Source organism: Marmota monax, unplaced genomic scaffold (assembly GCF_021218885.2).
Source record: "Marmota monax isolate L192 unplaced genomic scaffold, Marmota_monax_Labrador192_F-V1.1 WCK01_AAM20220418_F8-fsc00001, whole genome shotgun sequence".
Taxonomy (NCBI): domain Eukaryota; kingdom Metazoa; phylum Chordata; class Mammalia; order Rodentia; family Sciuridae; genus Marmota; species Marmota monax.
In genome coordinates this window covers 14,947,636-14,960,144 of record NW_026693777.1, presented here as the reverse complement: position 1 = coordinate 14,960,144, position 12,509 = coordinate 14,947,636, and the positions used below count along the sequence as shown (strand labels likewise).

Here is a 12,509-nt window from a genome sequence, read left to right as displayed (position 1 = left end):
ATGGCAGTCATCAAGAATACAAACAATAGTAAATGTTGGAGAGAATGTAGAGAAAAAGGCACTTTACATTGTTGGTGAGATTGTAAATTAGTACAACCACTATGAAAATCACTATGGAGTTTCCTCAAAAGACTTAAGAATGGAATCACCATATGACTCAGCTATATCACTCCTCAGTATTTATCCTAAAGAATTGAAGTCACCATTCTATGGTGATATATGCATACCCATGTTTATAGCAGCACAATACGCAAGACCCAAACTTTGGAACCAGCCTAGATGTCAATCAATAAAGAAAATGTAGTTCATATACATATTGGAATTTTATTAAATCATAAATAAAATGAAATTATGTCATTTGGAGGAAAATGGATAAAACCTGGAAAGGTTATGTTAAGCAAAGAGCCAAACTCAGAAGGTCAAGATTTGTATGATCTCATATATGGAAGCTACAGAGGAGAAAAGAAAAGAATAATGAGGAGGAATCTCATAAAAATCCAAGGGATGTCAGTAGAATATAAGAAAGGAACTAGGGGGAAGTAAGAAGGGAGGGAAAGGATAAATACTGGGAATGACATTGGCCAAATTATGTTGCTATATTGTGTACAAGTATAAATATGTAACAAGAAATCCCACCATTATGTAAAACTATAATGCACCAATAAAAAATGTGGAAAAAAATAAATTTAGGAATAGTTTCTTTATCATGACATGTCATGAAGAGAGTAAAAAGACGAAACAAAATACTAAATCACAGTTGCAATACAAATAATTTTCTAGTGACTCATATCCAGCATATAAAGAACTTCCACAATGAAATATAACTCAACTGAAAAATCAGCAAAAGACATGAACAAATACTTCATAAGAAATGATGTCGAAATGACTAATAAACATTTTAAAATACCCAACCTCATTAATTATCAGGGAAATGAAAATTAAAACAACAATGATATATAAATGTGGGGGATAAAATGTGATTCAAATTGAATTCTCACACACAACTAAGTGGTGGGGAAATAAGGCGGTAAAGTGTTTTAGAACACTGCTTGACATTGTAACTATTAAACTGTATGCATGCATATCATATGCCCCAGCAATTATATTACTAAGGTACATTCCAGTGACATTTTATAGAACATGGGTTCAAGAATACTCACAACTACAATATTAATTGCCCCACACTGAAAGTGATCCATTATAAATAATGGAATAGATCAATAAATTATGATATTTCCATGTAATAGAATACTATATGGAAATGAGAATGACTAAACTATAGCTCTACATGTCATCAATGACTCCCACAAATATAATACATTACATATGATTCTACTTACATAATATTCAAAAACAGGCAAAATATATTCCTTATACATGTACACACAAGTAATAATACTATAAAGAAGTACTTGAATATGACTACCATAAAGTTGATGTAAGGATTACATCTAAAGACTAAGGATCACATAAAATGGGGCTTACTGAACTGGGGATAACATAGAGAAGACATCTGAGGGCAAATGATGCTAATTTCTTGACTTAGGTGGTAGTCACATGCGTGTTAATTTGTAATGATTCATTAAATCATGTATTTCCCCTATTTTGCTAAATTTCAAAATTAACAAAATTTTTAAATTTGATCAGTCCTATACCAAAGACACAAAGAACAGTAGATGATAAAAACTCTAGTCACACAGCAGTAGTCTTATCTGATAGAATATGGCAAGGTTCATTTCAAAGCAGACTTTATGACTCTAAACAAGCCTTGTCTTACAGGAACCAGTTGCTTTTTGGATCCACAGATTCTTCAAATGTGTTGCTACTGAGTGAAATTTACTTCTAAGTCAGGAAATATATTCAATACCCTCCAAATTTTGTGACCCCTAGAGCTCCTTTGGACATTGCTCTTCATTTCTTGCTTGAGCTCAGGTTAGGTAGTAAGTGACAACAAATATTCCTGAGTACTTCTGTATATTCCTATTCTCTACCATGTTTTGGTTCATCTCTTTGAGATCTTAAGGAAGTACTAGACAGTGATTTAAATTTTAGTTAAAAACTTGCAACTAGTTACTAGTTCATCTTTTGGTTAACATTAAAAATCACAATGCAAATTAAAACTACACTCAGATTCCATCTCATTCTAGTCAGGATGGCATTTACCAAGAATACAAGTAACAAGAGGTGAACAGAGAGCCTACATTTTGGGAGCAAATTTTTACCACACACATCAGATAAAGCACTAATCTCTAGGATATATAAACAACTCAAAAAACTTAACATCAAAAAAAAACCCAATAAATAAATGGGCCAAGGACCTGAACAGACTCCTCTCAGAAGATGATATACAATCAATCAACAAATATATAAAACAATGTCCAATATCTCTAGTAATTAGAGAAATGCAAATCAAAACTACTCTAAGATTTCATCTCACACCAGTCAAAATAGCAGCTATTAAGAATACAAACAACAATAAGTGTTGGCAAGTATGTGGGGAAAAAAGGTACACTCATACATTGCTGGTGGGACTACAAATTGGTGCAACCAATCTGGAAAGCAGTATGGAGATTCTTAGAAAACTTGGAATGGAACCACCACTTGACTCAGCTATTCCACTCCTTGGTTTTTACCCCAAAGACTTAAAAACAGGGGCTGGGGATGTGGCTCAAGCGGTAGCGCGCTCGCCTGGCATGCGTGCAGCCCGGGTTCGATCCTCAGCACCACATACAAACAAAGATGTTGTGTCTGCCGAAAACTAAAAAATAAATAAATATTAAAAATTCTCTCTCTCCACAATAAAAAATTAAAAAAAAATTCTCTCTCTCTCTTTCTCTCTCTCTCTCTCTCTCCCTTTAAAAATAAAAATAAAAACAGCATACTACAGGGACACAGCCACATCAATGTTTATAGCAGCTCAATTCACAATAGCTAAACTGTGGAACCAACCTAGATGCCCTTCAGTAGATGAATGGAAAACAAAAATGTGATATATATACACAATGGAATACTATTCAGCAATAAAAGAGAATAAAAATCATGGCATTTGCAGGTAAATGGATGGAATTGGAGAATATAATGCTAACTGAAGTTAGCCAATCCCAAAAAACCAAATGCCGAATGTTTTCTCTGATACAAGGAGACTGATTCACAGTGGGATAGGGAAAGGGAGAATGGGAGGAATAGACGAACTCTAGACAGAGCAAAGAGGAGGAAGGAGGAGGGGGGATGGGAGTAGAAAATATGGTGGGTGGAATGAGATGGACATTATTACCCTAAGTACATGTATGAAGACACAAATGGTGTTACTTACTTTGTGTACAGAGATATGAAAAATTGTGCTCTATATGTGTAATATGAATTGTAATGCATCCTGCTGTCATACAAAACAAATTAGAATTTTTAAAAAAACAAATTAGATGAAAATATTGAATCTTTTAATGATTAATTTTGTTAGAAACTTACAATTTAATGAACTTATCTGCAATTACCAAGAGTAATATAATAGATACCCAACTAATGGTTATATTAAAATAAACATTCAATTGTCTAGAAACAGTTGATAATGTATCATTTATTGAATCTTACATTACTCAACATCTAATATTTTCAATTATCGAGTAGATTCTTGTGTTAAGTCGAAGTTTAAATATTAAGGGTATTTTTAAGATTATGTGATTCTGTGAACTGGCTGTGCCAGGAAGTAGTGAGAGCTACCTTTCCCTAAAAATGGTTAACAAATTCCAGAACATTCTATGATCATCTACTGTACAAAAGATTTCAAAAGTAAACAGTTATATTAAAATAACCCTATGATGACTCACAACCTCAAACAACCCAACTGGGGCCATATAGGACCCCAAAGCCCCAGCTCCTCCTGCCTTCCCTTCTCTCTCTCTCTCTCTCTTTCTCTCTCTATCTCTCTCTCTCCCACCACCCCACCCCTTTCTCTCTCTCTCCCTCCTTCCAACATTTCTATAACAATAGGCATGGAATAAAATTATAAAATTTGAATAAAATAAAATTATAATAATATACACAACAGATTTTAAAATGACATCTTGTGGCCCAATTCTTAATACTTTATTAAGAAGACTATTGTCTTTATCTATAATAATGTATAAAAGCATTCAGCAGTTTCCTTGAATTATCTGGAAACTTTCTTATGATAAAATCATAAAAGTTATATGGCCAACATTTGTAGGGCTAAAAATGATGCATGAAAGCTTATTTTTAATTTAAAAAATGAATGATAAATAATAAAAGGCAAGTCTATATTAAAATTATAAAAGATAACAAGTAAAGTTAATGAAAGGACAAAAAGGCTTTCACTCTTAAGTCACTCAATTTGTTAGAAGAAAATAAATAAACTACCAAATACAAAAAAAAGCCAGGTGTCCCCTTTAATAGTAACTGGCTAATAATAAACTGTCTCTGGTTAGACTAACTTAGAGACATATAAAACTAATTAAGAAAAGGAAGATAGTTTATAAACATACATGTCTATGCTTTGATAACTTGTAAATATGGATCAGAGACTTACCTTTAACAAGGGATAGTTGATACTTGCATCCCATATGTTGGTAAAAGGAGCTTCCAAGACAATGGCATCAACTGGGCATCCTTGAAAATAGTAAGATAAAAAAGAAAAAAATAGTAATTCCCCTATTCAAATACCAACTTCCCTAGATAAGGGATCCTCACAGTCTTGTACATGAACTACCTGCTTCAAAATCATTTGCAAGGCTTATTAACAATGCAATTTCCTGGACCCCACACCATGCTCAAGAGTCACAGTGTTGGGGGTAAGGAACAAGAGTGTTCATTTTTAACAAAGTTTCTCCCCACCCTTGAGGTTTTTATGCAGATGATGGTTAAAATCACTACCTTCTTCTAAGAATACAAGATTTTTCAGGGCTTGGACAATTTAAGAAAGCAAAGCACTACAGGGAGACAGAGTATTCTGAAGTCTATTGTTTAAAATGTGCCAGAGACAGATTAGGTTGTTTTGGGCAATATCCCCTCTGCACAATTAGAAAATGTATGGGGAAGACAGTATGTGTATGTGTATGTGCACATTTATATGTTTGAAGGCACATGAGGATTACTGATCAGTGAGAATTTTCAGAGCAAATACCACTGAGAAAAGACAAGAGAGTTTGAGCTGCCTTTCCCCTCAAATCAGCTGAAAGCACTGATGATAGTTGACAGAATAGAAACTAAACAGTACTTTCAGTATTCTCCACAACCAAAAGGGGAAAATGAGAGTTCAGGATCTGACAAAGGGGAAGATCCAAGAACATTTCTCAAGCTTTTGGTTGTTACCTCAAAGAACTACATACTAGGAGAAGAAGAATAATGGACCAGAAATAAACCAGCTTTCATAAAGGCTTAAGCAGAGCTTTGAATCAGCTCAATCTCTGATTGGATTCAAGTATTCTATTAGTAGCACAACTGCCTTTCAGAAGAAAAGTAAATTATTTTTGGAAAAAGACAACATCACCCCAAGTCTTAAATCATCTCTATGATTACCCATAAAAATTACTAGCACTTAATCAAAAATAACTAGACATATGAAAATAAAGAAAAGGGGGTTGGAGGTGTAGCTCAGTGGTAGCATGCTTGCCTAAAATGCATGAAGCCCTAGGTTCAATCTCCAGCAAGGCAAAAAGAAAAAAGAACAAAAGAAAGGGTTTAAAGTAGAGAATTGAGTTTTGGAATTTTGAAACTTGATAGCATTCAGGTAATTAATATTTTTATTGATCCAATATTTTATATATGAAGCAAATTCCAATTTTTTATCTTAAAAAATATTTCTTGGCCCTATTCATAAAGATTCTAATTTGTGAAGGTAGGATCCAGGAAACCTACATTTTTCACAAATGCACTCAATAAATTCTGATACAAGCTATTCTCAAATCACTTTGAGACCAGGTGTAGTGGTACATGTCTATCATCCCAGCAAATTGGGAGGCTGAGGCCACAAGTTTGAGGCCAGCCTCAGCAACTTAGCAAGACCCTAATCAACTTAGCAAGACTCTGTCTCAAGATAAGAAACAAAAAGGGCTGGAGATGTGGCTCAGTGGTAAAGCGCTCTAGGTTCAATCCCTGATATGAAATAAATAAATAAATTGCTTGAAGAAATATTGACATAGCTATTATATAAGAAGGACTGCAGAAACCAAGTCCTGACTATCCTTTCATAATGTCATTTTCCTCTCCTGAAATTTTAATTAACATCACTTCACAAAGAAAATTCATCTTAAGGCATTTTTAATTCTTCCCTTGATATTAATTTGAAATTTCATAGCCCCCAGAGCAACCATTATTTTATATTAAGTAAAGAAAAGAACGTTTGTTACCTGCAAAGAACTGTCCTCAAAAGGACACCATTGGCATCTCTGTGTTCAAAGTGGACACAACAGTTTCTTGATTCTTTCTATTTCCCACCTGAAGCCAATAAATTAAACCATGGAAGCATTTTACATTACCTTTCTCTTCTAACACTTTTGCAGCATTTGTTGCAACTCTGTAAAGCAATGCATATTAGTACATATGTGAAGCAATGACTTAATAGTCAATTAAGTAACACAAAATGCAAAACATCCAGAATGAGTATTTGATGAAACCTCTGAGCTCTCTGACACAAACTTGCACAGGATTTCAAGAGTTTCCACAAGCCCTAAATAAAAATTTTTTTCTTTAAAACTCTCCAGGAGATTCCTGGGAAAGCTGGGAATGGAACCACCATTTGACCCAGCTATTGCCCTTCTCGGACTATTCCCTGAAGACCTTAAAAGAGCGTATTATAGGGATACTGCCACATCGATGTTCATAGCAGCACAATTCACAATAGCTAGACTGTGGAACCAACCCAGATGCCCTTCAATAGATGAATGGATAAAAAAAAATGTGGCATTTATACACCATGGAGTATTACGCAGCACTAAAAAATGACAAAATCATGGAATTTGCAGGGAAATGGATGGCATTAGAGCAGATTATGCTAAGTGAAGCTAGCCAATCCCTAAAAAACAAATGCCAAATGTCTTCTTTGATATAATGAGAGCAACTAAGAACAGAGCAGGGAGGAAGAGCAGGAAGAAGAGATTAACATTAAACAGATACATGAGGTGGGATGGAAAGGGAGAGAAAAGGGAAATTGCATGGTAATGGAGGGAGACCCTCATTGTTATACAAAATTACATATAAGAGGTTGTGAGGGGAATGGGAAAATAAACAAGGAGAGTGGATGGGGTAGAGAGAGAAGATGGGAGGGGAGGGAGGGGGGATAGTAGAGGATAGGAAAGGTAGCAGAATACAACAGTTACTAATATGGCATTATGTAAAAATGTGGATGTGTAACCGATGTGATTCTGCAATCTGTATTTGGGGTAAAAATGGGAGTTCATAACCCACTTGAATCTAATGTATGAAATATGATATGTCAAGAGCTTTGTAATGTTTTGAACAACCAATAAAAAAAATAAAATAAAATATTTAATTTGACACTTCTAAAAAAATAAATAAATAAATAAAACTCTCCAGGAAAGTCCAGAATGAACTTCAGTGTCCTAGATCCATGGAGCTGACAGGACCCTCCCTTGTTTTACAAACAGGCAAACTGAGGTAGCAAGGTCTCTAGCCACTTCTGGAGAAGAAGAGAAACCAGAAAAGAGACCCTATCTCCTAGAGCTCAGTGCCCCTTCCCCTGCTCTTGGCTGCCTTTGATGTGACCCTAAAGCCCCAAGTCCCCACCAAAGGACACATCTTCAGCTCTCACTCACCCTGTGCCCAGAGAGTGGCCCCAGAGACACACAGGAGTGGCACCACATCTTGCCTTGGTCCACTCATAGACACAAATAGCATCCGCAGTCAGTCCCTCCTCCGTGGGCTTCCCCGTTGAGTCCCCAAACCCTGGCAGCAAGCAAAGGCAAGCACAATATCACTATCCCCAAAACAAGCGATCATCAAAAAAGCCTCCTGCTTATTTGGAAATCTTTGAACACTGTTCTTAACACATACCTCTGTAGTCAACAGAGAGAACATGAAAGCCACCATCACTCAGCACCTGGGTAACAAAGAGCTGCCGTCACTTGAAACTGAAGGTGTAAACAGGAAAGGCTCCTTAATAGGTCCATGTCCCTGTTCGTGGTGGTTTAATAGGTGGGGGAAATTTGTACTTTTGAAATCTAGTGTATGTCTTCAAACCTGAGGAACTCAGACTCAGTGGGAAAGATGGAAAGCAACCTCGCAGAGCAAGGTCAGACTGTCAGGGTCACACCTACCAACTGAGTGGCTTTGGCCAAGTTACTGAACTTTTAAGTGTAAAAACATTATTCTGAAAAGTAAAAAACATTACTTTTAGGATTATTGGAGAATTACATGGATGACATATTAAAATACCTGATTGCATGTTGTCTTTTTAAAGAACTCCCTTGAGAAATAAGGACGCTACACAGGTGTAGTAGAGGCAATCAAGCATTAAGAAGATATTTATATTAAATATGATCAGCTAAAGAATTAAATTCAATCAAAATTAGAGATCATGCGAACACATGAAACCACCACCAAGCCCCTCATAGGTCAAGAAGGAAAGAATGTGAAAAAAATAATTTTATATGAAGTGAAACACAATGACAAAGAGACATAAAAAGAATGAATTATTAATGTGCAGACAGTTTTTATTTAACCCTCATGACAGTAAGTTAGATATTATTCTCATTTTACAGATTTTTAGTAACTGAGAGCTGGGCACAGTGGCACATTCATGTAATCCCAGCAGCTCAGGAGGCTGAGGTGGGAAGATCACAAGTTCAAAGCCAGCCTCAGCAACTTAGCAAGTCCCTAGGCAACTTGACAAGACCATCTCAAAATTAAAAAAATGAAAAACTCTGAGAATGTGTTTCAGTGGTTAAATGAGCTCAATCCCAGTACCATAAATTAATTAATTAATTAATTAATTAATTAATTAATTAAAAAACTGAGCACTGGAGAGTTTCAGTAATTTGTTCTATCACCCAGTTTTCAGAGGCAGATCCAAGATTCTGCCTATGTCCAAGTACTGTGCTTCCCCTCCTTCAGCACAGATGTGAGCAGCTAAACCTCACTGAGGACATTTTAAATATAAGTTGAACTAATAATTAGAAATTAAATGGAACTTTTAAATATCAATTCAAATTACAATCCCTCAAGAAAAGCTAACACACGTGGCAGCTAAGCCTTCAGAGAAATGGGAATAATCATGTGTTACTTATGGCACATGTATTTAAGGACCATTTGACAATACAACTCAAGGACAACAAGAGCAGCAAGTCCTTCTCCTAAGAATTTATCTCTAGGAAAATATGCCAAAAAAGAAGGAAAAAGGGATGGGGATATAGTGCCTGCATAACATGTGCAAAACTTTAGGTTTGATCCCCAGTCCCATAAAAAAAAGAAATTTAAAAAAATACATGCTTGAAGTTTTCTGTAGTAATACTATTTAAAATGAATTCAGAAAAAAAAAATCTAGCAATAATGGAGGAGTTAAGTAAACAAAGTTTGTAAATAAATAGGAAGCTTTAAATTGGTTAATTATGATAACTAAAAGCATGGAAGGATATTTACAAAACAGTATTAAAAGAGCACAACATAAACTTGTATTAGATATATAGAGGCAATCATAGTGACATATTTCCTCTTCATATAAAAAGAGAAATAAAGATGGGGAAATACAAATAAATGTGAATAGCTGTACTAAGTGATTGAAGGAACAGAATCGAGGAAGGAAGCAAGCAAACAAGGAAGAATTTAATAAAGACTTGTTTTCTTCCAGGAGAGGTGGCACATGCCTGTAATCCTAGCAGCTTGGGAGAATGAGACAGGAGAATCGCAAGTTCAAAGCCATCCTCAGCAAAAGCGAGGTGCTAAGCAACTCAGTGAGACCCTGCCTCCAAATAAAATACAAAATAGGGCTGGGGATGTGGCTCAGGGGTTGCGTGTCCCTGAGTTCAATCCCAGATACAAAAAAAAAAGATTTGTTTTTTGAAAGAAAGAACCTATCCAAAGTAGAAAAGGGGAGGCTCTGGAAGCCTGGTCCTATTGGGCAATGGTGAAGGCAGCACTTGGTATACAAAAGGTGCCAGGGGAAAAGTCATACCAGCCACTGCCTTCCCCAGCCATCCTAACCATGACAGGGACTAGCCACCTTCTTTTCGTATCTACAACTCTTCTTTCTGGGAACACTGAGGTCATGCAATTCAGCTCTGAGTGGGAGGGGAAAAAAACCCCTCAATTCTGATCATCATCTGCTTCACCGTATCCTAAGTACGAATAGCAAAGGGCCAATGTGGAATAGAAAGCTAACCCACAATGAATAGATATCCTCCTTCCTCTGAAAACTGGGTGACTGAACAAATTACTGAAACTCTCCAGTGCTCAGTTTTTAATCTCACCTAGCACAACCCATTGGCAAGGGTCACCTGTGAGATGCACTGATATGGGTGGAGGTCTGGAAAGGAGTGGAGTTTCCTGACTGCACAGGGAGGGCGGGTGAAGAAGTGCTAGAGATACTGAGGCTGGCAGGATTATACGCCTAGATTACAGGACAGATTATAGGCCAGTTTATAGGCTGGAAAGAACTGAGGAGGAAGCCAGTGTGTGGGAGGAAAGACCAAGCCTCAGGGTCAATAATGGAATAGCAGCCCAGGCACCTGCAACAGAGATTACCTAACTGCAGAGGATCAACAGGCAGCTCGCTGGACCAGTTCTGAGACAGATATGGCTAAGTGGAGAGCCAGCCATGTTCCCACTTGGAAATGCAGGGACTGTCCCAACAAACTGGAGTGAGAAGTGAGGACAGCACAGCGCAGCCACCAGGCTACTCTACAAAACTTTATGTAGGACTAAAGCCAGGGTTTGATGGACTTTTAAAAGAAGACATTCGGAATTTTTGTTCTATACCACTTAAGAGATCCTTATACAAGGAGAAGAAATTTCCCATTTAATACATCTATCCCCTAACCTTCGGCGGGTGGGGCGGGTAGAAAAATCTAAGTGTCTTCTACCTTTTTTTTTTTTTTGAGATGAAGGGAACCAGTGCATGAAAGTGTATGAGGTCCCAGACATCACAACTCACCCTGGGACCTCTCAGGAGATAGCCAGGCTAAGGACCTAAGGAGATCTTATGACTATAGCCCAGAAGAGAATCAATGGGGATATACAGAACTGATGTTTTGAGGCCTCTTCAGGACATGGGGATATAGCATAGTAGTAGAGCTCTGGCCTAGGATGAGCAAGGTCCTGGGTTCAATCCCCAGCACCACCAAGAAAGGAAGAAAGAAAGGAAGGAAGGAAGGAAGGAAGGAGCAAACAAACTTCTGTGAGGCCTCTTCAGACATACCTTTACCAGCTCAAGCCTGTGAGGGGCTGCCCTGTAAAAGGGGTTAGGGAAAAAAAAATAAGAATTATGAATTACGATGATGAGTTCAATAAAAATCACTCAAATGCTGTTGGCATTTCATGCCATTCTTTTTTAGATTAGAGAAATAAACAACTGAGAGCAAGAGAACTGCTTCTTGGTAGCAGAGCCAGCTTAGATGTTTCAGGGAGAGTGATCAATGGCCCTGTTGCTGGACATTTCTCCACACAAAGCATTGGGCGCCCAAGTCTCTCTGAGGTGAGCATCTGATGAAGTACTGATAATCCATCTCCTTTCATTTCTATGCAACTAGACTTATCTCTAGGAATACTTTTAGAAGCTAAAGGGAAGTAAGTTCCAGAAAATTACTTTTCAGAACAAGGGATGATGGAGTCAAGTTGCACTAAATTATAATTTGCCTGTATCCCATCGCCTGTGTCATTGAACACAAGATGAGGTGAAGGAGTGAGGCTCCCTGTCCTGCAAGGACAAAAGATGTTTCTTCCATAAAATAACCATATTGATTATCCTCACACTAACAAAAATGAGTCAAAAGGCAGAGGATTCTTAAAAACCATTTTCTGGCAGCAAGCTGAGACTCTTGGGCAGAAGCCAAGAGGCAGGTGTGGCCAACCCCAGAACCAATGACTCTAGGACAACTGGGGGCAATTTCAGATTCACACAGAGGCACACATGGTAGTATGTTCCCCCTGATCCTTCAAATAAGCACACTGCAGCACCCTGCCCAAGTTTACACTGCACTGAACAATGTCGAAGACTGCCGAATTCCGCAGGAAACCTCAACAAATGTGATTCTGAAATGGACACATCAAGAAAGCCCCTTGAGGAAAGGCAAGTCATGAGAAAAAGACATCACCTGATAGGAAAAAAAGATAGGGAGAAAAAAGACACTCTTGGCAAGCTAGCCAAGAGGCAGATTCCAGGGCTTGTCACTTAGCTGGAAGTTCCCTCCAGAGATGAATGGAGACCAGTGGGCTTCAAGCCTCAGTGCCCCTCCCCAGACCAAAGAGGTGCAGTCATGGCTCATATCCATCACCTAAGGTAATGAGACAGGTCCAGGGACAGCTCTGACAGTACATCAAAGGAC

At 37.5% G+C, this 12,509-nt stretch overlaps 1 protein-coding gene across 6 annotated transcripts in view; it reads right to left on the bottom strand.

Moving 5' to 3' along the window:
* Abhd12b (abhydrolase domain containing 12B) overlaps nt 1-12,509 on the bottom strand; it is a 36,363-nt gene that overhangs the window by 15,070 nt on the left and 8,784 nt on the right. For 5 of the 6 annotated variants that reach the window (XM_058584522.1, XM_058584524.1, XM_046461085.2 and 2 more), the window contains exons 5-9: nt 11,384-11,414; nt 8,026-8,071; nt 7,788-7,917; nt 6,492-6,529; nt 4,544-4,623 (exon numbers count right to left, since the gene is read on the bottom strand). In XM_058584522.1, coding sequence (XP_058440505.1) covers nt 4,544-4,623; nt 6,492-6,529; nt 7,788-7,917; nt 8,026-8,071; nt 11,384-11,414 — 325 coding nt within the window. The remainder of the gene's footprint in view (nt 1-4,543; nt 4,624-6,491; nt 6,530-7,787; nt 7,918-8,025; nt 8,072-11,383; nt 11,415-12,509) is intronic. The other variant, XM_058584523.1, reaches the window with a different exon arrangement.